Here is a 26,660-nt window from a genome sequence, read left to right on the forward strand (position 1 = left end):
TGTCCCTTGTAGAAGGAAAGTGCTTATGAGATCTGTCTTTTCCTAGGACTTTGATTCTTAGAAGTGCAGATATTAAAGGGCTGGTCAACATTGAAAGAATTTGTGAAAAATCAGCTTGGCGAACAGCTCATGTTGATAAGTAAAGATAAAAACAGAGCTCAAGCCCAAGATAATGATCTGGCAAGGACCCATAAGGGAGGGAGGTAGGGCTGGGTTGGGGGGACTCTGGCCATTCACATGCTGCTGTTTTAAGTCTCAAGCTTATAGTCTTCTGAAAACCAAGCATCGCTGAAGACACATTTGAAAAAAAAAAAATAGGCCAAGCAAACCACAATAATGATAAATTAAATGACTAGATCGCTGTAGAAGGATAATTATGATGGCACATTCCATATTGACTGAAATTATCTCTATTTCAGGTCATGGAATAAATAATAGCTATGAAGAAATTACAACAAAGAAATGTAAAGCTCTAAAAATTTTCTCATTTGTAAAATGGGGATGATACTATAGCCATTAAAAAAAAAAAAAAGGAAGATTTAAGTCATAGTTTATAAAGTTTATATAATGAAGAGTGAATGCTTCACTCTCTTTTTTTCCAAAACTGGCACCAAGAAAGTTGGTTGCCAGCTAATCAGTGAAGGCTTTTCGGGGAAAACTGATAAAAGCAAGAGAAAAGGAATATGGGAATTGCAACTCTACAGAAATAATTGATCCAGGTCTGCCTATACCATCAACCAGTTCTACTGAAGCATGTAGAATTTCAAACTAGCTTCTCAGCGCACCACTCACAGAAGCAGACAGCCAACAGTCATAGGCATTTGAGGAAAGTCTCCAACATAAAATGCAGATGACAAATCACACACATAAACAAAAAAGAAACTTAGAGGAATTAAAAGCAATGCTGACAATAAAAAGAAGAAAGAAGAAAAGCTAATTAAATATCTTCAGAGGAATGAGGAGATGCTTCATTCATGAAACTAGAATAGAAGGCTTTTTAAGAGAGCAATGCCAATAACCAAAATAGAAAATAAAAAGCTTTTAGAAATTAAAAACTACATGAGGGAAATGAAAAAACAAAGATAAATTTGAAAAACTCTCCCGACAGAAAATACAAAATGCATATAAACCAGAGTTTTGAAAAAGAAGGAGAAAGATGAGAAAAGAAGATTGTTAGAGGAGGTTCAACTTCTACATAAAATGAGTTCCAGAAAGAGAGAGCATGGAAATGGAAATTAATCCTTTCTAAAGAAATACATCTATAAAATTTCCAAAACTACAGGACTTGAGTTTTCAACAAGAGGACCAAGCTCAGAACAACAGATTAAAAAAACAATCCCAGGCCAGGTGTGGTGGCTTACGCCTGTAATCCCAACCCTTTGGGAGGCCAAGGCGGGCACATCACTTGAGGTCAGGAGTTTGAGACCAGCCTGGTCAACATGGTGAAACCCCATCTCTACTAAAAACAGAAAAAAAAGTTAGCCGGGCATGATGGCGGGAGCCTGTAATCCCGGCTACTCAAGAGGCTGAGGCAGGAGAATCACTTGAATTAAGGAGGCGAAGGTTTCAGTGAGCCAAGACTGTGCCACTGCACTCCAGCCTGGGTGACACAGCGAGACTCCATCTCAAAAAAAAAAAAAGAAAAGAAAAAGAAAAAAGAATACTAGCAACTCCGGAGGCTGAGCTGGGAGCATCAGTTGAGGCCAGGAGTTCAAGACTACCTTTAAACTCCTAGGAAGATCCCATCTCTACAAAAAAATGGAAAAAAAAAAAAAATTGGCCTAGCATGTTGGCACATGACTGTAAGTCCCACCTATTTGAAAGCCTGAGGCAGGACGATCCCTTGAGCCCCGGAATTTGTGGCTGTAGTGTACTAGGGACCGTGCTACTCACTCTAGCCTAGGTGAAAGAACAAGTCCCTGACTCTAAAAAAAGACTCATGCTAAAGGATGGCATTGACATATGTCAGAATACTGGAAACAAGAAAAGATGAAAGTTTCTGGGGTGGAGCAATAGGTATCAAATACAAGATCTGAAATCAGGAAGGACATTGGACTCCTCAGAGACAACACTGGGGAGCTCAAAGCAAAAGAGCATAATCTTCAGAAGTCTGAAGAAAAACAATTTTCAACCAATTCTTCATGTAACCCCATTATCAATCAAGCATGAGGGTAGACAGAAGACATTTTTACGCGTTACATTTTTTAAGCATCTGAGCTTTCAAAATGTTTACTTCCCATGAATCCTTTTCTTTTCTTTTCTTTTTTGAGATGGAGTTTCACTCTTGTTTCCCAGGCTAGAGTGCAATGGCACGATCTCTGCTCACTGCAACCTCCGCCTCCCAGGTTCAAGCGATTCTGCTACCTCAGCCTCCCCAGTAGCTGGGCTTACAAGCGCCTGCCACCACGCCTGGCTAATTTTTGTACTTTTAGTAGAGACAGAGTTTCACCATGTTGGCCAGCCTGGTCTCAAACTCCTGACCTCAGGTGATCCTCCCGCCTTGGCCTCCCAAAGTGCTGGGATTACAGGCGTGAGCCACTGTGCCCGGCCTACCATGAATCCTTTTTTAGGAAGCTATTGGAAAATGTGCACCACGAAAATGAAGGGATGGACCAAGAGAGATGAGTGAGGAAATAGTGTATCCAACATAAGAGGCAATGGCATCTTCAGAATGGTATACAAGAGATATTTCAGATTTTTATAGCTATGAATAATGCCTAAGCAATCAGTCCAGATTGGAGAAGGTCAGAAAACTCTGGGAGAAACTATCCCAAAAGATAAAACATATAGAACTTATACTTGGTGTATTTCAATATACCGAGAAGCAATTTATAATTCTGGCATGACAGTTGATGGTGAATCAGTGTGGATGCACAGAACACTAAGCAAACAAAAAAATAAGTTATTAACTTGTGGAAAAGAGTTGGATTAGAAAAGGTAATCATAGAACATGGCTGTGCTGTAGTCATAATGTAAATACTGAATATTGACCTAACCATAATTACTTGTGGTGGGCAGCCTCATAATTACTTGTGATGGCCCCTAATGACCACTGCCTCTTGGCATTCACACTCTTGTGTGATGCCCTCCCCTGAGTGTGGGCTGAACTAACTTACAACGAACAGAAGTAATGAGCTATCATTTCTAACATTAAGTTATTCAAAGACTATGAATTCCATTTTGGGTGCTCTGTCTCTCTCTCTCTCTCCCCCTCTCTCTGATCTTGCTGGGAAGCAAGCTGCCATGTTGTGAGCAGTCCTATGGAGAGGCCCACGTGGCATAGCAAGTCGAATTGCCCCGTGAGGAATTAAAGCCTGCCAAAAACCACGTAAGGAAGCTTAGAAGTGGCTCCTTCATCTCCACTGGATGGGTTCTTCAGCTGACAGTAGCACCTGCCTACAGCTTGATTGAAACCTTCTGAGACAACCTGAGCCAGAGGCACCAGCTAAGTTGCTCCCAGATTCCTGACCCATGGAAACTGTGGGATATGTTTGTTGTTTTAAGGTACTATCATCTAGAATAATGTGTTACATAGCAATGAAGAGCTCATAACTCATAATTATATTGGAAGTATGGGTGGTGGTAAAATATATTTGTGTTGGGGGAAAGGTGAGTAAGGGAGCTAAATCATTACCTTCCATAATAAAAAGTTACTATAAAATACCTAAAACTGAAAAATAAATCAAGAAATATCCACATAAACATGTGTTTTCAAAATATAGAGGAAAATGCCAGTTCAATATAGAGGAAATGCCAGTTCAAAGAGTGAGTTGCCTCTGGAAGGTAGAAATTGGGTGAAGGGAAAGGTGAAATATGAAACTACTGTTCTTTGTTATGGGCCTTGTAGAGCTATGTGGCTCTTTAAACTATATAAACATATAACCTGAATAAAAGTTAAAAAGAAAATTCAACTAAATTTTTGTGTTAACTCTTGTGCATCCAATAAATTCTGTATTTCACAGTGGTCTTGTGAGCATTCTAAGGAATCTTAATACAAGGCATATATAAGTCGCACTAGAAGTCATTGGATCTGGTACAGGCACGTTAGACCAGGGGTTCCAAAACCTGCTAATGAAACTGGTAAGACTCTACCTCTTAGGAATTTTATCAGATAATGTCTTTAATGGGTTCATTCTTCTTTGGAGTGTATCAGAGCATAAAATAAGTGTCAGTCTACTCAAAGCAGACCCCGCTTTACCTGCAGAAGTGCTACTAGTTTAATAAATGATGTGAGTAAATAGAGTCCTAGAAACAGATCTATTTTTGGAGACTCAAGTCATGGCTACTCATTCAACAGGACTTCGCACTATGGGTAATGCCATCAGGGCTGACTATTTGCTAATAATTTTGTTTAGAATTCTTTAAGTCTGAAATGATGCTGGCATGAACAACACCTTAAGATCTTTACCACTCCTTTGCTACCTGATTCTGCCATGAAGAACACTCTAATATCTTAACACTCCTTTGCTACCTGAATTTCAGGTAACTTCAAGAGATTATGTACTCCAACCTCCACCCCCCCTTCACTGTACACGTGAGGAAAGTGAGGCCAGGGCCAAGAAAACACAGGCAGAGGATGCGAAAAGGGAGGTTACAGCCCTGTTCTCTTGACACCTGATCCAGTGCTTTTTTCCTGGGTTCTTCTTTTCCCTTGTACCTTATCAATCTTACCCATAAGTCCTAAGGCATTTCTGAACTACATCATATTTAGGTTATATAAAATGCATTAGTTTTCACAGTGAATGGGGGATAATGTCACCAAAAGGAGAGGACGCAACAGGAATACTCTGAAAGAACTTTGTTAGGTCATCATATATACATATATTTTTATAACAAATGGGTGTAGTGGGAAGTGAGAGTTCCCAACAGAAGCTCACCACTTAGTTTTCCTTTTCCTTTTAACTGGTCTCCCTTTTCCCTTCTTTTAAAACCAGTAAACTATAGTAACCTCAAAGTTACAGCAATCACACCATTTTGTTTTAATTTGGTTTTTCTCATGGTTTAGCTACAGGTCTTTTCTCAAAAACAGTTTGTCCAATAGTAGTCATAACTGAAATACCAAGAACTCTTAAGGATTCTGCAACAATACATTTTTTTAAATCTGCTAAGTGGATAGATGCTAGACTATTGCAGTCAAAGAATAAAGAATTTTTAAGCAAAATATTACAGATGCTTCTTGATTTATACAATCATGCCCTTTCAGAGGGTCTTAATAAACACAATATTTTGTATGAAATATAAATGCACTTTTTGCTTAGTTGTCATGAGGTATTATAAAGGCAAATAGCTTCTCACATGCTTTTGTAGTCACGTACTATCAACTCCAAATACTTTTCACTATTCATGTATTCAAAAGAGAAGTTCATATGTAATAGAAGTAAGGCTTTGGCTGCCTTCAAGTGAGTTTAATGTTTTCATTTTGGGCTCTAATCAATCTTATTATGCCTACCAACTGGCCTGGCACTCTTGCTACACTTTTGTCGCTTTTCATTAATGATCAGAATGAAATAAACAGGGAAATGACATAAAACACTGAACCATAGCAAGTTGCAGTGCCAGAATTCACAGAGCGAAAGAACAACACAAAATTAGGCTCCCTGACAATCCCCTAATATTCCTCTGTAAACACCAGACTATTCTTTTTACTTTCCAAAATACACAAACAATTTACCCCAAGGAATGCATGAAGTTACAGTTGCATACCCGCTGGTAGAGTATCTGCATCTCCCTTGGGTAAATTGTAGTGTAACGCCTGACTCTCCTGATCAGGCGTAGTCAGGGTAGAGTGAAATCTAGAGGAAAAAAAAAAACAACAGCAACTTATCAACAGACCCCAGGGGATCTGACTTAGCTGCCAGCCTGATTCTCCAGGGGAGGAACTCAGTACACGGCCAGCCCACCTGATCCTGAAACCTTGAGGTGGGTATATGTGGTTAGAACAACTAGATCCCTCCCAAGCCATCACTAGAGCCACAGAACTCTGTGCTGTTAATTCTCCTTCGGACTCTGCCTTGATTTCTATGCAAGTCATAGATTCCCCCATACTTCATTTTCCTCACTGTGAGAAAATAAAGATGGTGATGCTAAATCACAGCCTCAAATACTTAACAGTCACACTCAACATATGATGTGCTTTGTTGAAATTCCATACTTGGAAATGTGCTACTTGCAAGAAACTGCAAGCTAAGGAGGACTGGTATGGCTGATGATATTTATTTTAAGAAGACTTTTAATTCAAATGCCAAATATAAAGGGAGATTTCCTAGAGGGTGTATACTTTAGGGATTCTCTAGTAACTGGGAAATTTAAGGTAATGCTTTCCTTCTGAATCACTGAAGATTAATGTGCAACCTATATATTTAAGTAGCTCACTCTATTCTGCTTCTTTGAAAGCTGACCCTACATTTCCTTAATCCCATTAGATTCTCTGTCCCTGTGAATGTGATAATGCCCTTCAGTTACCCTATCAGGCAGGAGTCTATGAAGAGACGAGTTCAACATGGCGTTACTGCTTTGCAATGAAGATTGTCCCGGTTCCTGGTCTATGGCCTCCTAATGTGTCTACCCTTGAGTATTCAAAGACTTTTTGAACTGAAAGTGACTCTCACACACGTGCTTACTGCAGCCAGCTTCAAGAGGGAGCCAAGCCAATGCCCCAGTCCCAGTTGTGGTTATTCTGTGCTTCTGGTACCCACCCACACGTTTGTCTGGACAATAAATAATTTTATATGTGCACTGTCTGGAACTGTCTGGCTTTTTGTATTCTGAAAAGTGACTAGGTCTTCTCATGAAACTGAGGAAAACAGTGGAAAGCAGCTTTTGCAGGTTCTCTTTAAACAAGTTGGCCTCTGCTGCGCTCAAGTGAAATAAGACACGTTAAATGTTCTCAGTCAGCTCTGTCAACTTGAGTTACTTCAAAAGTTGTCTGTCAACGTGGATATGAGGAAGACATCTACAAGACAATATACAAACTGTGCAAATGTACAAGTAAGTCCTCGAAGAGCTGGCAGGATCAAAACTGCCCGCTGGGCCAGGAGAATACAAGGCATTGACTCTCTGAGGCACAGGAAGTGGTGGGCCATTTTTTTTTCCTTGTTATGAAATATATAGTTGGAAACCACACTTGGGGTGTTTTTGTAAAAATATTTGGTGAATATCAAATTTTAAAAACATTTCACTCAATAAGCCGAATTAAATTTCCATATTTCAGTCAAAACCTCAAACGGACAAGCAAATGTTTATTTATTTCCCTCATAGCATATTTTTTAAATAGCTAGTTATATTCACACACACATAAACAGACTCAAAACTAGGAAAGACTAATAATATTAGATAAAACTAGAAATCCAGAAAGAACATACTTCCCACAGTCATTTTCTTTGGATGGTCTGTATCTCAGTTTTTTCATAAGAATAATGGACCTAATTATGGGACTCATCTCCGTAAATGAGAAAATGCTAACTAGATGGTGTTGACAGAGCAACAGAAGGTTCTCCAGGCAAAAGTGTTTAATTGTTCAGACACACCAAATGTGTCTTCTGTCACATAAAGGAAACAGCCACATTTCTGACATCCAAGGATTCAAATACTGTGAAAGAATCTCAAATATATATATTGAGTCTGAAGACTTAATTATGAAATGAATATCTATGGGTAAAATGTGTATGTATATAATAAATGCTCAATTTACTATTCAATTCCAAGAAATTATCAAATGAGCAGTAAGCACCTTGCCTGCCTTACAGCACTTTTTTAACCTTCTTAGGTCTCCTGACTGGGTTATGTCATACTTCGCTAGAAACCCTGCAATTGTGCCCACGAGCCGAATTCCTCTAACTTTCTTTGTTGAGGACAGCTTTTGAAAATCCGTGATATGACTTCTGTCATATTATAGCTCATTTTTCTTTTGCCAGGAAAATACCAGCCAAACTTCTTTGAGATCAGAAAGGCCCCAGAAGGGCATATAGGAATGCTTTCGTAGATACTACTTTTAAAAACTACCTTGATGGTTCTTCCTCCTGCTGTAGTTATATATAGAAGAAGACAAGGGAAAAGAGACTACAAGAGGAAATAAAAAATAAAAGTAGCAGGCGGCAGGACAGCACTTGGGCATGCCAGGGAAAACTGCACACTGCATGCATCAAGTGACAAATTATATATTATAAACAAATCATGAGACGCAAAAGGTTTTCTAGAAAATCCTGTCCTTCATCCTTCTTTATTCTGAAAAAGCAGAATCCAAAAGAAAAATGTTTTTGGAGACAGCAACAAAAGTAAATCAGATTCCTTCCAGTTCAGAATGGATGTTTGACAGACTAATTTTCTCCCTTGAGTGTTTGAATTCTTCATATTTAAAAGTATCTTTTAACTTCCTTCACTTGGGAGAGAAAGAGCTGTAAGAGTCATTCTAGACACAAGCAGAAGTTAAATCCCAACCTTTCTGTCATCCAGAGCAAAGCCCTCCGTTGAGGCAGAGCCCAGCCGTGTGGTCTGTTGGGAGCATCACTTGCACTCTTGCTTCCTCTTGCTGAACAATTTTGATTTTTACTATAAGGAGAAAGTCTCATTCCCTTTCTACCTAGGGTAGGACCCTGGATATGAACATTGAGAGCTATATACATTTGACTTACAACTTCATCCCTTTGTCATCAAAATGTCAGCAAGTCCAAAGTTGGAAAGGATAACTGAGATGGGCACTCTCATCCAGGAAATATAAACTGGTACAACTCTTAAGGGAAGCAGTTAGGCAATATGTGTTTCCACTACATTAGAAATCTTTGTATACTTCAACTCAGCAATTCAGTTTCCTGAAAATTGATCCCAGCATAAAAATTCCAAATTCATAAAACAAAACAAAAAAACTTCATACACAAAGATATACTATGTAATGCTATTTATATTTATCTAAGAAGTTGAAAGCAATGTAAATATCCATTGTTAATAGAATTTAAATTAAATTAATCTTTGGTGTGTCCATTCCATGGAATATTTGATATTTTAAAAAATGCTTCCTAGAAAGTGTTTTCATAACATCAGAAATGCTTGTGTTTTAATGTTAAGATTAAAAGAAGGCAACATTTAAAAGTGTATCTACCTAGAACTACTAAGAAATTATAGCAAGGTTGCAGGATATAAGGTTAATATACAAAAGTCAATCAATTTCCTATACACCAATAATAAGTAGAATTTGAAATTAAAAACACAATAATATTTACATTAGCAATGAAAAAGGTGAAATACTTAGGTAGTATAAATGTAAAAGAAATATGTATAAGATCTATATGAGAAAAGCTAAAGACCAGGCATACTGGGTCATGCCCATAATCCAGTGCTTTGAGAGTCCAAGATGGGAGGATCACTTGAGCCCAAGAGTTCAAGGTTACAGTGATATGCTTGTGATGTGCTTGATATGATTGTACTACTGCACTCCAGTTTGGGCAACTGAGCAAGACCCTGTCTCTAAAATAAATTTTTTTTTTTAATTAGCCAGGTGTGGTGGTGCACACCTGTATAGTCCCAGCTACTCAGGAGGCTGAGAAGGGAGTATGGCTTCAGTCAAAAAGTTCAAGGCTGCAATGTGCTATGATCACACCACTGCAATCCAGCGTAGGTGACAGAGTTTAAGACCAGAGTAAGACCCTGTCCCTCAAAAAAAAAGAGAGAGAGAGAAAGAACTGAAGAGCTAGTTTCCAAAATATTCAAAGACCTTTTCAAATTCAATAATAAGAAAACAACTCTGTAAGAAAAATGGGCCAAAAACCTTAACAGTCAGCTCATCAGAAAAGATATACAGATGGCTGGTAAGTACCAGCAAAGAGGCTCCATATCATAAATTGTCAAGAAAGTTCACATTAAAACAATGAGATACCACTACACACCTATTAGAATGGTCAAAATCCACAACACTGACAACACCAAATGAACTCTCATTCATTTCTAGTGGGAATGCCAAACAGTATTGCCACTTTTCCAAAAAAAGTCTGGCAGGTTCTTACAAAGCTAAACATACTCTTACCAGATGATCCTGCAATTGCACTCCCTGGTATTTACCCAAAGCAGTTAAAAACTTTATGTCCACACAAAAACCTACAAATGGATGTTCACAGCAGCTTTATTAATAATTGCCAACCTTGGAAGTTACCAAGATGTCCTTCAGGAGTGAATGGACAAATAAACCATGATACATCCAGACTCAATGAAATAATATTCAGTACTCACAAGCATTGAGTTATTGAGCCACGAAAAGACATGGAAGAAACTTAAATGCATATTGCTAAGTAAAAGAAGCCAATCTGAAAAAGGCTACAGACAGTATGATTCCAACAATATGTCATCTTTAGAAAGAGCAAAACAATGGAAACAATAAAAAGATCAGTAGTTGCTAGGGATGGGGGAAGGAGAGATGAGTAAGTGGAGCACAGAAGATTTTTAGGGCAGTGCAAATACTCTGTATGAAACTACGTAGTGAATACAGCTTATTATACATTTATCTAAACTCACTGATTGTATCACACCATGGGCAAACCGTAATATAAACTAGGAGCTTTGGGTGATGGTGTGTCAATTAGATTCATCAATGGTAACACATGTACCACTCTGGTGGGGAATGTTGATAATGGAGAGGCTATGCATGTGTAGGGGCAAGGGATATATGGGAAATTTTTGTACCTTCTTCTCGATTTTTCTGTGAACCTAAAACTGCTCTTACAAAACAGCCTTTTAAAAAAGTGTATCCAGGTCGGACACAGTGGTTCATGCCTGTAATTCCAGCACTTTGGGGGGCCAAGGCAGGAAGATCGCTTGAACCCAGGAGTTGAAGACCAGCCTGGGCAACATGGTGAGACACCATCTCTACAAAAACACAAACAAAAAAAACCTTATCCGCTGAATGATCTCAACTAAAGACACTAAGACAAAGGCAACAAAAGCAAAAATAGCCAAGTAACTAACAAGTAACATGTAACCAAAAAGATTCCACAGAGTAAAGGAAACAATTAACAGAGTAAAAAGGAAAAAGAATGGAAAAATATTTATAAACTGTTTCTGACAAAAGGTTAATATCCAAAACAGGGACTCCTTCAAAGCAACAGAAACACACACACACACACACAATGAAAAAGTATGCAAAATTTTTTTACACAATTTTTTTTACACAATTGTTCATTGGGTTGTTATTTGCTATAATCCCAGGAACTCAAGAGGCCAAGATGGTAGGATCACTCAAGGCCAGGAGTTCAACACCAACCCACACAACATAGTGAGACCACCGTCTCAGCCAGGTATGGTGGCACACATCTGTAGGCCCATCCCAGCTACTTGGGAGACTGAGGCAGAAGAATCACTTGAGCCCAGGAGTTTGAGGCTGCACTCCAGGCTGGGTGACACAGCAAGACCCTGTCTCTTTTATTTAAAAAACAAAAACAAAACAAAAAAAAATGGTGAGGGCTGGGGGAACCCTTGAATAGACTTTTCTCCAGAAGAGACACACAAATTGCCAACAAGTATGTGTGAAGATGCTCAGTGCTCAGCATCACTACCCACAAAGGAAATGCAATCAAAACCATGAGACACCATCTCATACCTGTTAGGAAAGCCATTATTTAAAAAATCAAAAGATAACAATTCCACTTCTGGGTTATTTATCCAAACTGAAATCAGGATCTTGAAGAGATGTCCGTATTCCCATGTTCATCACAGCATTATTCACAATAGCCAACATATGAAAGCAACCTAAGTGTCCATCAATGGGTGAATAAAGAAAATGCGGAATATACACACACTGGAATATTATTCAGCATGTCAAAAGGACATCCTGTCATATGTGACACCATGCATGAGCCTTAAGGATATTACGTCAAGTGAAATAAGCCAGTCACATAATTATTACACATATATGATGTATCTAAAGTAGTTGGCCAAGGCAGAAGCAGAGTGGAATGGTGGTTACCAGCAACTGTCGGTGGGAAAAAGGGGAAATTGTTGCTCAATAGGTATAAAGTTTTAGTTGCTCAAGATAACTAAGTTCTAGAGATCTACAGTACAACACGGTACCTATGGTTAAGAATAAAAAAAAAAAATCAAGAAAATGAACTAACATATTAAGTGGTTACCTAAATTGTGAGATTATAGAGTTTTTTCCCACCTACATTTTTACTTTTTTTCCCAAATCTCCTAAAATGGCATGTATTCCTTTTATAATTGAAAAATAAAAACTGTATTGAGGATATGAATGATTTGAGGGAAAAAGCATGTCAAATATTTTGTTCCTCCTTTCTTGTGCAGATTAATCTTACAATAACAAGGTTGGAAGCTGAAATATAATAAAACGTAATGAGATTTTATAATGGATTTTTAAAAATCAGTGACAAAGCAGATTTCTCTATTTTCAATTGTCTAGACCAAACTTAATTTAAAAGTAACATATTCCTGACTAGAAAGCTATACTACTTAAACAGGTATCAAGACCATATCACTTTGTTCCACGAATTTACTCAACATTCAACAAATATGTATGGCGCACTTACTCTGTGCCAGGCGCTGGGGATCCAACAGTGAACAAAACAGATGGAATTTGTGCACTTAGGAAGCTCGCAGCATAGTGGGGCTGAAAATGATGGTTTGTATACATCAACCCAGCTGAAGCTGATTCAAATACTACTGCCAAAATCAGATGCTAGAATTATAAAGAAATTCCTATCATTCCATGTTTAAAAATAAACTCCAGTTATTACATCACACTTGACTCCCTTTCCAAAGAGCACTTTGTAAAATAGACAGGAACTTTTGTGAAGGGGTAGACAGAAATCCAGAACACCCAGGAATTGTATGAAGAGCAAGGGCTCTGAAAGTCCAACCACAGTATGTTCAAATTCAGACTCCCCCCCACTAGCCAGGTGTGCTGCCTGGCACAGATGAATCCCTTTCTAAGTCTCCTTTATTAAAATATAGATAATGACAGTGGGCTTATTTTGGCTTTTGTTCTGAGGATTAAAGAAAATCATGACCTGACAGCATGCCTAGCACAATGCCTGGCACAAAGTAAGTACTCAACAAGCTAGTCCCTTCTATTATCTACAAAACATACATGTTTACACATAAAAACAACAAAGAATCAAGGACAATGATGTAAAAGTCAACAAAATGGGGGGATTGGAGTAAGTGGTAATGACTGTTGATGGATACAGGGTTTCCTTTAGGGTGATAAAAAATGTTCTGAAAGGAATTGTGGTGATGGTGGCACACCTCTGAATACACACAGAAAAAAACACTGAATTATACTCCTTAAGTGCGTAGATTATAAGTTATGTGAATTATATCTCAATAAAGCTGTTGTGAGAACTTATTTTTAAAATGTCAGTGGAATACTTTAACCAAATGCCTACCTAGGATAATAAGGTATTCTTTGCAACCAATGAGACCATCTCCATTTTGTAATTAGAAAATACATCTTCAGCTCAAAGTCACTATAATATTAAGACACTCAAGATTTTCTTACTAATTCCTTCGTTACAGGAAGATTAAAAAGCAGAACAATACCACATATACCCACAAATATTACAAGATAGCGCTTACATCTTTTACTATAACTAAGTCCTAAGAAGAAAATAGTTTTAAAGTTTTCCATTATATATTCACATATAAGAACAAACCTGGCTACAATATCAACCAACACAAAAAAAGAGGTAACAATGTCTTTACACAGTGAGTTTTAAACCTATTGGTTCATTACTTAGCACCTAATGTCACCACGAAAATATATACACAAATGACACCAAAAAACAAATATTTGACCTAAAAACATTAAACTGAATCCTACTCAACAGCAGCTTATTTTTCACATTGACAAGAGTTAAAGTGACGCTCTATGTTGTTGCTTTCCAACAAAATACACAATCACTCATCGTATCCAAATTTGGCTGCATTCCGTCATCAGGAAAGCATAAAACAAGTAGGTCCAAGAGTAAAGCAAATCCAGGAAAATGGCACAAAACCCTGGACAATTCCTTCCTTTCTCTCTATTCAGTACACCTTTGTTGACTGTCTATTGTACGCCTATGTGAAGACCTGTCTTCCATTTTTTTTACCTTCTGTATTTTTCTGTGAAGCTGGTAACACTTCATTAATCTTTTTTTTTTTTTTTTTTTTTTTTTTTGAGACAGAGTCTCGGTCTGTTGCCCAGGCTGGAGTGCAGTAGCGCAATCTCGGCTCACTGCAAGCTCCACCTCCTGGGTTCACGCCGTTCTCCTGCCTCAGCCTCCCGAGTAGCTGGGACTACAGGCACCCGCCACCACGCCCAGCTAATTTTTTTTTTTTTTTTTTTGTATTTTTAGTAGAAACGTGGTTTCACCGTGTTAGCCAGGATGGTCTCAATCTCCTGACCTCCTGATCCGCCCGCCTCGGCCTCCCAAAGTGCTGGTATTACAGGCTTGAGCCACTACGCCCGGCCCTCATTAATCTTAAAATGAAAATACCCTGATGAGTTTTGTTGTTTATTATGTATCCTTAATTCAATTTTATTTTTACTAAAAAAATTATTTTCATCAGTATACTCAGAATAGAGGTAACTAAGATGGTATATGGTCCAGTAAATATACAGATTTGATTCACTATTGGGGTTGTCTTTTCCATGTGAAGGTGGGTAGCACTTGTGTACTTCAGAAGTGCACTGCTACCCTGTGCTGCTCTGTTGACAATGGTGACGAACCTCAAGGAACTATCCACACTTTCTTTTTTTATTATTATACTTTAAGTTCTAGGGTACATGTGCACAACCTGCCAGTTTGTTACATATGTATACATGTGCCATGTTGGTGTGCTGCACCCATTAACTCGTCATTTACATTAGGTATATCTCCTAATGCTATCCCTCCCACCTTCCCCTACCCCATGACAGGCCCGGGTGTGTGATGTTCCCCATCCTGTGTCCAAGTGTTCTCATTGTTCAATTCCCACCTATGAGTGAGAACATGCGGTGTTTGGTTTTCTGTCCTTGCGATAGTTTGCTCAGAATGATGGGAACCATCCACACTTTCACTGACAACTTCCATGGCAAGATGGCCCAGGAAGCCGAGGGGAAAGTTCACAGCCAGTACAGAGTGGCACTAACTAGCAGTTCTTCCAGCCCCTCAGAACTTCTGTAGAGTTCACGTTGAGGCTCACCACTTGGCCCTTTTTCTCATTAGCATGGGAATTAAACAACCATGCTCACCTGCCCAACTCACATATTGGGGGCTGATTTATCTCCATTTAGCACAGGAGTCATAAGAAGCATGCCCAGTAGACATCTGAAGTTCCCCATTACCACACTGTTATAATCGCCACTGATTTGGATAGGGGTAACGAAATACAGACATCTTATTCCTCTTGAGAGTCAAAGTTGAATTGATAAAGTCACTATGATATACCTCAATAAATAATATTTCACTCTGTAAAGTACGGTACCAACTCCATGCTGTTACTGAAAATACAAAGTAAGCCTGGATTAATGTTTAATCTCGCCTCAAATTAATCAGAATTTCAAAAGAAAAGTTCTATTTTCAGTAGTAAGATTGACAAGTAAATACTGCAGAATGAGAATAACAATACCACAGATTCATTTTCCATTACATAGGATCATTTGCCTTTTAATTAATTAGCTTGAGGCTGAGGCCAAGGCGGGTGGATCGCTTGAGCCCAGGGGTTCAAGACTAGCATGGGCAACATGGCAAAACCTCATGTCTACAAAAAATACAAAAAAAAATAAGCTGGGTGTGGTGGTATGCAACCTGTGGTCCCAGCTATTCGGGAGGCTTAGGTGGGAGGACCACCTGAGCCCAGGAGATCGAGGCTACGGTGAGCCATGATCACAACAACTGCACTCCAGCCTGAGCGATGAACTGAGACCCTGTCTCAAAAAAAAAAGAATTAGCTTGAACCTCCTCCTACATTGCACATTTAAACACTATCATCTTTATGACTTTGGAGATACAGGAGAAGCAGAAGAATTTTAGAACATCTCTGGTGATTTAAAAGAAAATCATTTCGGCCAGGCGGGGTGGCTCACGCCTGTAATCCCAGCACTTTGGGAGGCCAAGGTGGGTGGATCACCTGAGGTCAGGAGTTCGAGACCAGCCTGACCAACATGGAGAAACCCCGACTCTACTAAAAATACAAAAATTATCGAGGCATGGTGGCGCATGCCTGTAATCTCAGCTACTCAGGAGGCTGAGGCAGGAGAATTGCTTGAACCCAGGAGGTGGAGGTTGCAGTGGGCAAAGATCGTGCCACTGCACTCCAGCCTGGGCAACAAGAGCGAAACTCCGTCTCAAGAAAAAAAAAAAAAGAAAAAAAAGAGAGAGAGAGAATCATTTCTTTCTCCAGTTAACTACCCTGAAAACATTGATTCCCAAAATCAGTTTCCTTCCTTGAAAAATGCATAAGGTGAAGAAGGTCCTCATACAAACAAGCATTCGTCCTCTCACACCAGGTGCTGAGTCTTCTCATTAAAATAATAGTCACTATCATAAGTTGCCCTTTGTATTTTCATTGCCCCCCAAACCCCCAAAAACTCTGATTCTCTGAGCACATTCTATATTTGCTACATTAACAACTTTCCTTAATACTATGGGGTTCTGAGTTATCTCAAAAATAATTCAGCAGAGGCCACACAGAAATAGAAGTATTGCATCTGACTCACTTGAGAAATCAACAGTAGGGTCCACTCTTCCCATATCAATAAATTAGGAAGAGTGGTACTACCAGTTGTTTGTTAAGCCTCTTAAATCCTCTGTGGAGTTCATGTTGAGGAGCAAAGCCAGACCCTCTTCCTCGTCAGCACAGTGATTAAACAACCCTGCTCACCTGCCATAGCATCTTGATAAACATTATCTGCTCTGTAAGTAGCAGGTAAGCAGGACGGGAGCCCCTATGTCCATTTTATACCTGGGAAAGTGAAGCAATAATACATGTGTCTTCCTTACAGGGAAAAGGTCAAGGAACTTGCAAAGGGCTAAGACATCAACTCTTTGCCATGAGACAGTGGTTCTCAACCTTGTTTGCACATTAGAATCACCTAGGGAGCTTTGACAAAACACCAATACCAAACCAGACCAAAATGCCAACCCAGACTAAACAAACGCCTGGGGTGGTGCCTGGGCATCAGTGGGTTTTAAAAGCTCCCAAGGTGATTCAAAGGCACAGCACCGAGAACTGCCTTTGGCAAGTACCACTTTTCTTTCTCTCACTTTCTTTTCTTCATGGCTTTACTTAACCAGTAAGAAAGTGAAAGGGTCGTGAATGATAGAGTGGCAGAGCAGTAGTAAATAACGGTCATAATAATGGCGACAGATGCAGCTAAACCAAGTATGTTCTCAGGTAAAGCAAAAAAAAAAAAAAAAGCCAATAAGAAACATGATTCAATAAAAATCAAAAGGAAACACATTCATAAAGGCTAAAAAGCCAAGTTCAGCACATATGTATTTACACATATTGCTATATACACCATGTTTTTTCTGTTTTTTTTTTTTATTTTTTTTAAAAGAGCAAATTTTCAAACAAATGACTATACAGAGGCATGTGTGTCCCAAATGGCAGGAATAAATGCTAAGGAAATTCTTTCCAACATCTGTGAGTAATTTTGTACCACACATCATTGGTCCTATGCATTCACCTTAAGAAAAAAGATCAGAGTAGAATTACCAAACATCCAAATGCAGTAATAGTTTTTCTCTCCTATTAGGCATGATCTGAAATCCATTAATTTTTTCCAGAGGGAACTTCACTAGTAACACTTTATTCCTGAACACAGCTTGGTTCTTAGACAACCAGTACTTCACGTACTGGCAGTAACACTAGGGGAAAGACTGACGAAAAGAATCCTCCTCTAACGAGAAACTCCAAACACAAGAAACAATTAAATATTGAATGGGGATCCTCCTAGCCCAGTCTTGCGATTCCCAACCATCCAAATAAATATTCAATATTCCCCCCCAAAGAGTTCAGACATGAACTCTTAAAATTCTAGGATCTTAAAACACACGCACATATATGACCTTCACAGACATATGAACTCACGTAACAAATTAGGTTTGTGGAAAACACTACCAGTTACACAATACTCTCCAAGTGAAAATACCAGGGACGGGGTTTTATTCAACTCCATCTACAGGACATTAGTCAAAGGCACCTGACAGTTTTATAAATGCTCAACTTGAAGCTCTTTGTTAGTGAAACCTCATACTACAAAACTATTGCAGCTTACTCTCCCCTCCCCTTCTCCTGGAATCCCTCTCTTTCAGCTCTGCCAAATAACTGGCTCCCAATGTGTTTGTTCTGTGTCTGTCTTTGTTTTTCCCAAAAGGAAAAAATTAATGGTCAAGTGGGTTTAATTTTTAAATTGGTACAAGAGCTTTAAACACACTATAGTGAGAAAAATGCAAATGGAATGCTCTTGCAAATGGTTGCACATTAAACATACATCTTATGACCCAGGCCTTTACTAAGACGAGTTCTTAAATTCTTTGGAGGTCAGAAGTTTAGTTTATTCAGCAAGAATAACTCTATTAACAGCTCCAGCTCCTTCTTGTCACCACAGTAAACATCCACACATTCCAAATCCTGGAAAATGTGAGGCAGTAAAGAGAAGGCTGGAGCTGCCAACAGCCTGAAAACCTTCTAAAGCTATCAGTCTGTTATACGAATGTACAAAGATATTCACAGAAACGGATGGATCGGAGCACGTATAAAAGCAGCCACGTTGGACTCAGGAGACCAATTTTTCAGAGGACAGAGTGGAACTGGTGAGGCTTTATGTATATCACTATCAAATAATAATAATAGTAATAATATCTTACAGCTCTTTAAGCATATGCCCAGAATTCCAAATCATCTTATGTACTGCTATAGTTTTTAAACCCAGATTTTTTTCCTAAATAATCTTATCTTTGAGAAGAGGCTAAGGTTAAAAGTCAAAACTAAGCAGACTTCTAAGCAAAGTGAAAAATAACCCAAGCTTTACAGCTGTTCCAGAAAGTCTGTGGCTAATTTTACAACATCTACCACCCAGTGAGGTCACACTGCAGGGACTTAGTCCTACTCTACACTTGAATAAATAAAATCATGACAAGCAATAAACTGATGGGAGTGCTAAGTCATAGCTAAGAAATGGGAAGACAGCATTTCACCCTAATGAGTAAATTATCCAAGTACAAAAAAATCTGATGTTCAAGTTTAGGGAAATTACCCTTACACTTTCCAAATATTTTTCTGTTCCTGAAAATGTGCACCTAAACAAATTCACTGTGACCTTATTAAGGTCTTGAATACTTTTTTATACTTTTCACACTGAGTGTCAGTCTGAAAGCCTTATCCACCATTTCCCTTAGAGAAAATCTAAGGGAAGGCAAACTGCACAACCCAAGAGAATAACATGATAGAAGCTTGCTCCCCACATGGGACGCCTTGTACTGGAGGGTGACTGAACAGACAAGCAAGATGAGACAAATTCTGGCTCCTCCTACATCAGTTCCTCCCAGTGTGGTTCCACAGTATTGTTTCAAATGGCTTCCCAGAATATCTGAAAAACCCAAATGAAAAGTACAAAATGAAAGAAGAGACCCAAAACTCAAAAATTTCTAAAGCCAAAAAAGTAAATTTTAATCACTTCCCTCTGAGCAAACAAGAGCTGACCATAGCTACTTTCAGTCCTTTTCTCTGATTCTTTCTTGTATATTGTCTTTATTTATACTTACCAGTGCTATCTACAAATATTTTTATTTAGTTACGAAACATATCCTACAAGAGTATATTTAATATGTAATATTAGTAATTATTAGTAATTATTATGTAATATAGTAATATGTAGAATTCAGAGTTCTCTAAGAACCTTTGTTTTCTACCTTGAAACAGCTTGAGCTGTTTTCTACCTCTTAAGAATTATACTCAACACTTGTCATCTGATTTTCATTTATTTTTATCTTCTTCTTTCATTTCCCAGTTTGTCACTATCCTTAACTATTTTTTCTCAACTACTTCTTGCCCAGCAATTATCCTCAATATTCCCCATCCACTCAGCCACTTTTGAATACATTTCACCTTCTCCCTTTGAGTTTCGGCCCTCAATTTTTCCCCCTTGATTCAGAGGAATCTGATGAATAATTGTGAGTCTCAGACCCTTCTTGTTACCCTCATCTTGCCCTTACTCCTCTGGCAAATGACCATGATATCAACAACTGTCATCTCCCTTATCTTTGACCGATCTAACTTACAGGGAAAAAAAAGTTCCCCCACCCCTTCATTTTTCTTTGTTCCCTGGTCCACTCTGAAGCACCCTGGAGCATGCTTCTTCCTTATCTCTTCTACTCTACTCATTCCCCAATGGAGCACTGCAGCTCTTCTTGGTAGTTAGTTTTCAATTATTGGTTGGCTTGTTAATGACACTGGCCATATGAAACACTTCATACCTGGTGGTCATGTGCTATGAGACATGGCCAACCATGATTTGGATCCACTATCAGCATGGCATATGCTTTGATTTATATTCCAATAGCAATGATAGATTAATCCTGATCCATTTCCTTTGAACCTTGTTTCTCTTGTGACTAATGGATTGCATTTGCCAAATGGCTTGCCGAGTTAAGGAACAGAAAAGGATTTACATCTCTGGCCATAGAAGAGAAGTGACCGGCCTACTAGGGCTTAAGTCTTTGGCCCTGGCCTCATTACTTCTGAGCACCAGCTGGCCACAGCCACATCATGACAATGATCCTCACTATGTGCAAGAACCTTGGCTCAATTCAGAAAGTAAATATAAGCCTCTACAACACAAAAACAACCATGTCAAGACAGACACATTGGTTGGCACCCTAAGAATTAAATAAACTTGAGATCTATCTCCCTTCCTAATTTCCACAATACCTTTTAGGGGAAGAGTAAACCCTGACCCGCTTCTCACAGTCCTTCCATGTTAGCACTTAAAGAGGAGAATCACTTTTAGAAACACCTGACTCATCTACAATTTAAAAGCAGCCATGCACAAGAAGACAAACACGGTTCTTACTTCCAACACAAATCCAGAGAGCGGAAATAAAAAACACTTTCCATTCCTCTCTGAATACCGCAAAACAAATTCTCCTCACACGTGGACATAAATACATCATGGGGAAGAGGGCATGGGGAAATATATAAAAATAAATTGTATTTACCTTCTTCTGTTTCATGCCACACGATCCCTTCCAAATTCACACTGGTCCCAGGTTCACAGGGCCCAAGACACTCTGGCTCTGTCACTACTCCAACTTCACATGTATTGACACCCACAGAACGAGTCCGAACCAAAAGCTGTTCAACTGGTGCTGCAATATTGGATGAAGATGGGGAAAAGTAGGAGGGTAGAATCTGAGGCGTGAGACTGCTGGAAATCGGCGGTGGTGGCGCTGGCACTGTAAACAGGGGGTCAACCTGAAAGACAGACAGGCTTACTGCAGTAGTGCTGCATTCCGTGAATTCCTTTTAATGCAATTTGCTTATATCACTTCTAGAATATATCACCATTCCAAATTCCATTTGCAATTATAATATGCTTTGAGTGTTTTAATGGTGCCAAAATATAAAGTAGAATAGAAATGAGCATTTTGTTTTTTCATGCCAAATAAGCTAAACATGAGAGCGCTAGCTCCCTGAATCATAAGCAGGCCTTCAGTGTCCTTCTCCTTCTAAATTCATCATTGGACAACCGTTAGCCTCAGCAGACGTGAATGAAACATGTTTTGCAAAATTAAGGCTACTTCTCACATGTGATGAAATCTCACTTTAAAAATTATAACATTTTCCAAAGGAGAAACTCCAATAAACACTAAAAATTTAAGTATAAGAGATGAAATAAAATTGTTTTCAAAGAACTTTATAAACCATAATGAATTAAATCACTACTAAAATATATTAGCTTTGCTGAATATATAAAATATATAAACTTTACAATCTACACCAAAACACAAAAACTGGATATTGTTAAGCATGTATTAAGCATCAACTCCTAATTAAGCGTTCTATTGCAAAGTTTAGCAGAATTCATATAAGGGGGGAGATAAATGCACGTGCCCAACGTCAACATAACTTGAGTTTTTCCAATGCACAAATTCTTCTGTGGTTAAACTGGTAAAGATCCCTAATGAGTTTGATTAAGGCTCAGCCACCACCTCTCTAAATACAGGAAATGTAAATCGCAGCCAACTACAAGATCTTGTGGCATCCCCTTTGCACTGCTATCCCCAGGAGAGCAGCAAAAGAGTTCTTCATCACAAAAAGTTTAAAAGTCTGGCCATAATGCAACCAAAGGCTATGCATGTACTAAACAGCACATTCATTTGGCCCATTGTAACAACTGCTAGGACTGCTACAGATAGCTTTGACCCTGATTATTGGTTGTGAAAATGCCACACACAAAGCCCATTTGTACCAAGACTCCAGATTACCTATGTCTTCGTGTTGCACATAGAAACGGCCTACATTTAAGGGATGACACCTTGTATGTATTATCAGTTGGGCTAACAAATCCTATATGTAAAAAGGGCGCGTCGAAGATCATTCTGGTAAAATGTTATCTTATTCTGCTGTTCATAGATTCCCAGTTAACCACTGTAAGTTATCTTTTGTAGCCACTTGGCTACAGGCGTAATAGTATATAGTCTTTGTTGGGTTTTGGTTTTTTTTTTTTTTGAAAAGAAACAAAACAAAAAGAGTGTATTTCAAGAGTCATATGAGGAAGTGTGCTCCTAGTTAAACAGCTGAAGCAGTCATCTGTGTGGGCTCCTTGTTCATATGACTGTAGGAACTATTTCTACAGTTTGCATTTCACTAAAATGATAAACTGACGTTCACTTGCCTGAGTGATCCAAGATGCAACAGAACAGCCTTTCACCCATCTGCATGTTAAAAAAAACTTAATTTCCTGCTCTCAAAGCTGCCATAAAACTTCTTTTGCTCCATGCTTTTTATTGTTCTGCATTCTTGATCACAGAGCCCAGGAAAGAAAAGCATTTAACAGCCCCAAACCCCAGATACTGTGATTTATGCTTTTGTGTAAATGTAGCTTAATGTGGATCAAAGTTCACACTGATAGTTCTTATTTTAAAACTGAGCTGACAAATGAACAAAGCAGTTCTGAGAGAGGAAATTTAAGAGGGGAAAAAAACAATGCTACCTAGTAGTCTTTATTACAACTAAAAGACTGTCTGAGATTAGAATCACTTTCCAGAATTAAAAGTAAAGACCAAAGAAAATTATAAACCACTGTTTTTTTTTTTTGCATGCTTTCCAGCTTCTTAATTTGTATAGTTAGTTGTAAACTGACTGCAATTCGATGTCACATGTATAAATTGAAAAGAAAAAATAGAATATTATTCTGAAAATATTCTTCACATCACCTGATCAACAGCCTACATTAATACCAAGAGAACAAATGTAGCTTGAATAGGATGCATAGGAAAATGAAATAAAATTAGAGATGAGTCTTACAGCGTATCAATTCTCTGATTTGGAGGTGAGAACACAATGGGGCAATGAGAGTTATGGTGGCAAGACATACTAACACTAGGATTGGTGCCAACTCTGATATTAACTAGCTTATGACCCTGGAGAGTCATTCAACCCCTCTGAGGCCCATTTTCCTCAACTAGAAAACACATTCCTGGCCAGGTGTAGTGGCTCACACCTGTAATCCCAACATTGTGGGAGCTCCAAGGAGTATCATTTGAGGCTGGGAGTTGGAGACCAGCCTGGGCAACACAGCAAGACCCCCATCCCTATAAAAAAGAATTTAAAAATTAGCCAGGCACGGTGGCATGCGAGTAGTCCCAGATACTCGAGAGGCTGAGGTGGGAGGATCAATTGAGCCCAAGAATTCAAGGCAGCAGTGAGCTATGATCATGCCATGGCACTACAGCCTGGGCAACAAAGCAAGCCCCTGTCTCTTAAAAACAACAACAACAACAAATGCATTCTTCAGCCGCCTAATATTGATGACAAATCCTATCACAACAGCTTCTAGACTAAATCCTTATTTCAACATAACTTCACCTATAGATATATTTGCATTCAGAAACACGCACACACACACACACACACACACACACCCCTCTCGCTCTCTCTCTCTCATATTTATGTAATTTCCAAGTTCAAATTTCTATGGAATCTGGATGCCTTGAGGGGAGAAGCCAGAGTATTCTGGGCCTACTTGTAAGTTAATTGTGTTTGTTACCATTAACACAGTTCAAATGTAACATGAAAGTTGAATTGATATTTATAGCAAGCACTTTTGAGCCCAGTTCAACATGTTTTAAAATGAGAAAGCTAAGGTTCAGAGAGTTTGACTATAAATATACACTTAATCATAAATAGCACCCCAATGTGATAATAGTTGTTAAGACTATTTAAGGCTTTTAAGGCTTAAACCTGATAGTTACTATTGTTTTGAGGTTCACATCTTTGACTTGCACAAGTGAATTTCTTTCTTTCTCCACTGTAGTATCGGCTTCTCGTAGTGGCTCAGAACTGCCACTCCCATAGGTACCAGACCAGCACTACCAGTGACAGGAGAACCAAATGAGAGGAGAATCGCACTTTCTCCCCATTCACTGTGAGATGTCGGGATTGGGGAGGAGGTGGAGCACAAAGTCGCCCCATGTGGTCTACCATAGGCCCCTCTTCCTTAGAGGTCGCCAACAAGAACAGGATTTGCAGGTGGGGATTACAGCCACTCCCAGAGGTGTTTTTATTTGGCAGGTAAGTTACTTTTTAAAACATTCCAGTTTTTTTTTTTAGCAACACTTTAATAAATTAGGAAAGAATTTAAATTTCTCCTATTTTGTAAAATAATAATTGGATAATGTGCTCTCCTGGGCCCACATTCCTCATGGCATCAACTGACAGGACTGAGCTTCACTGCAGCCTTGCCACGTGACTTGCCCAACCAGAGAATGCTGGAGTTTGTGCTTCCACCCTCTCCCTGAAACAATCACAGAATGTCGCCTAGCCCAACCTACTCAGTCGAGAGAAAGCCGTGGCCCATATTTGTACAAGTGTAATAAGCTATCTCTAGTGGCAGCCCAGGTACACATAAAACGATGGCATCCCACAAGCAGAAAATTGACAGGAGTTCAACATACACTGGGAAACAGAAGAAGGGTGGAAGGGAAGTAATTCAAAGAGTGTGGCCAATTCTTTCTGCTAGGTAATGCACCCAGCAGGAGCTGTTCCCCCCAAAAGGTTTCAGTTCTCTTGTGTATCTCAGTGTCAAACGTGAAGTCACATGTATCATATGTAAAGCAGGATTTTAAAGCATTTTCAGTAGTTATTTTTGCCTTATACAAAAGATCAACTCCACTGCACCCTGGTTTCTCAGGTCACTGATCCATACGCTGAACCATAATTTCTTCAGTCAATGAAGGTCGTTAAGGTAGAGGGTGGCAACAGTTTCCACAAGGACTCCCTCCAGTGAGGAGGCAGCATACCAGGCCTTGAACCTCTGGTTCTGTTAGCTGACAGAATTGGGTTCAAATGCTGACCCCGTCAGTACTTGCTGTGTGGAACCCTGAGCAAGTTACCGGGCTTCTCCTCTCTAAGACTCAGTGTCTAGTTCTAAGAAATGGGAGTAATAATAACAATTACCCCCACAAGCGTTGCAGTGAAGACTCAATGAGATAATCCGTACAAAGTGAATGCTCAGCATAGTGCTTAGGTCAGTAAACACTGGCTTAAAAGTCCCTGGTCTGATATTACAGTTCCCTACCCTGCACCCAATCTTCCAAAGCTCCTTTTTATATCCTACTATATTTAACATAAATCTATAATCCCCTCCAAATGCATGGTTAAGTGCGGTTAAAGTATGTTAAAAATACAAGAAAGGGGGCTTAACCTTGAGAAGCTCAGCCTGGGGAAATGCTGCTTCTTTCATACACTGACATCTGGCAGCAGTCAACTGGCTTAACCCACCTCCATTTTACAATTTTATGGCAATGATGGGATCACCGTGAAGGCCCTGATGAGTCCCGTACTACTACAGAATCTCCTCCTCCTAATCTCTAGTTGCAGCTTTTTTTCATGCACTGCTGCCCTAACAGTCAGCTCACCTCAACTCTTATCACACATCCACCCAATAATTACTACACACATGCCGTGTGCCAGGCACCGTGCAACCTGCTAGAACAACAGTGGCCCAAACAGACCTGGTCCCTGCCCTTGTGGACTGACTGTGTAGTGGGCAAGACTGTGACACTAGTCAGATAATCATACAAATATAGCAAAATTACAAGGATAATTGTAGAACTACAACCAAAGGACCTTTCATGGTGGCCTGAGAGCAAAAAGTAGGGTATTAATGGAAGACAGGGTGGGGCAGGGATCTGTCTTCACTGGGAGTTGGAATCCAGCTCTACTTAGCTACAAAACCTTAAGCAAGTAGTTTGATCGCTCTGGGGAATCAGTGCCTTCATCTGTAAAACGGAAATAACATCTGGCTCATGTGACTACTACAGAAGATCATACAAATAACTTTAGCTCAGGGCCTGGTAGGAGGTAGCATTCAATAAACAGGGGCTATTGCTATTGTCAATATTAGTATCATTATTACAAATATATCTGAGACCTGAAATCGATAGGTGGTTTGGCCCTATGGGACCAAATGCTAG

General features: G+C 39.2%; 1 protein-coding gene across 3 annotated transcripts in view; it reads right to left on the reverse strand.

The window, feature by feature from the left end:
* Positions 1 to 26,660, reverse strand: part of ZNF608 (zinc finger protein 608) — a 112,774-nt gene that overhangs the window by 43,191 nt on the left and 42,923 nt on the right. For all 3 annotated transcript variants that reach the window (XM_024247574.3, XM_054555881.2, XM_054555882.2), the window contains one exon: positions 21,180 to 21,435. In XM_024247574.3, the coding sequence (XP_024103342.1) occupies positions 21,180 to 21,435 (256 nt within the window). The remainder of the gene's footprint in view (positions 1 to 21,179; positions 21,436 to 26,660) is intronic.

The sequence above is a fragment of the Pongo abelii genome, chromosome 4, assembly GCF_028885655.2.
Source record: "Pongo abelii isolate AG06213 chromosome 4, NHGRI_mPonAbe1-v2.0_pri, whole genome shotgun sequence".
NCBI classification, from domain to species: Eukaryota; Metazoa; Chordata; class Mammalia; order Primates; family Hominidae; genus Pongo; species Pongo abelii.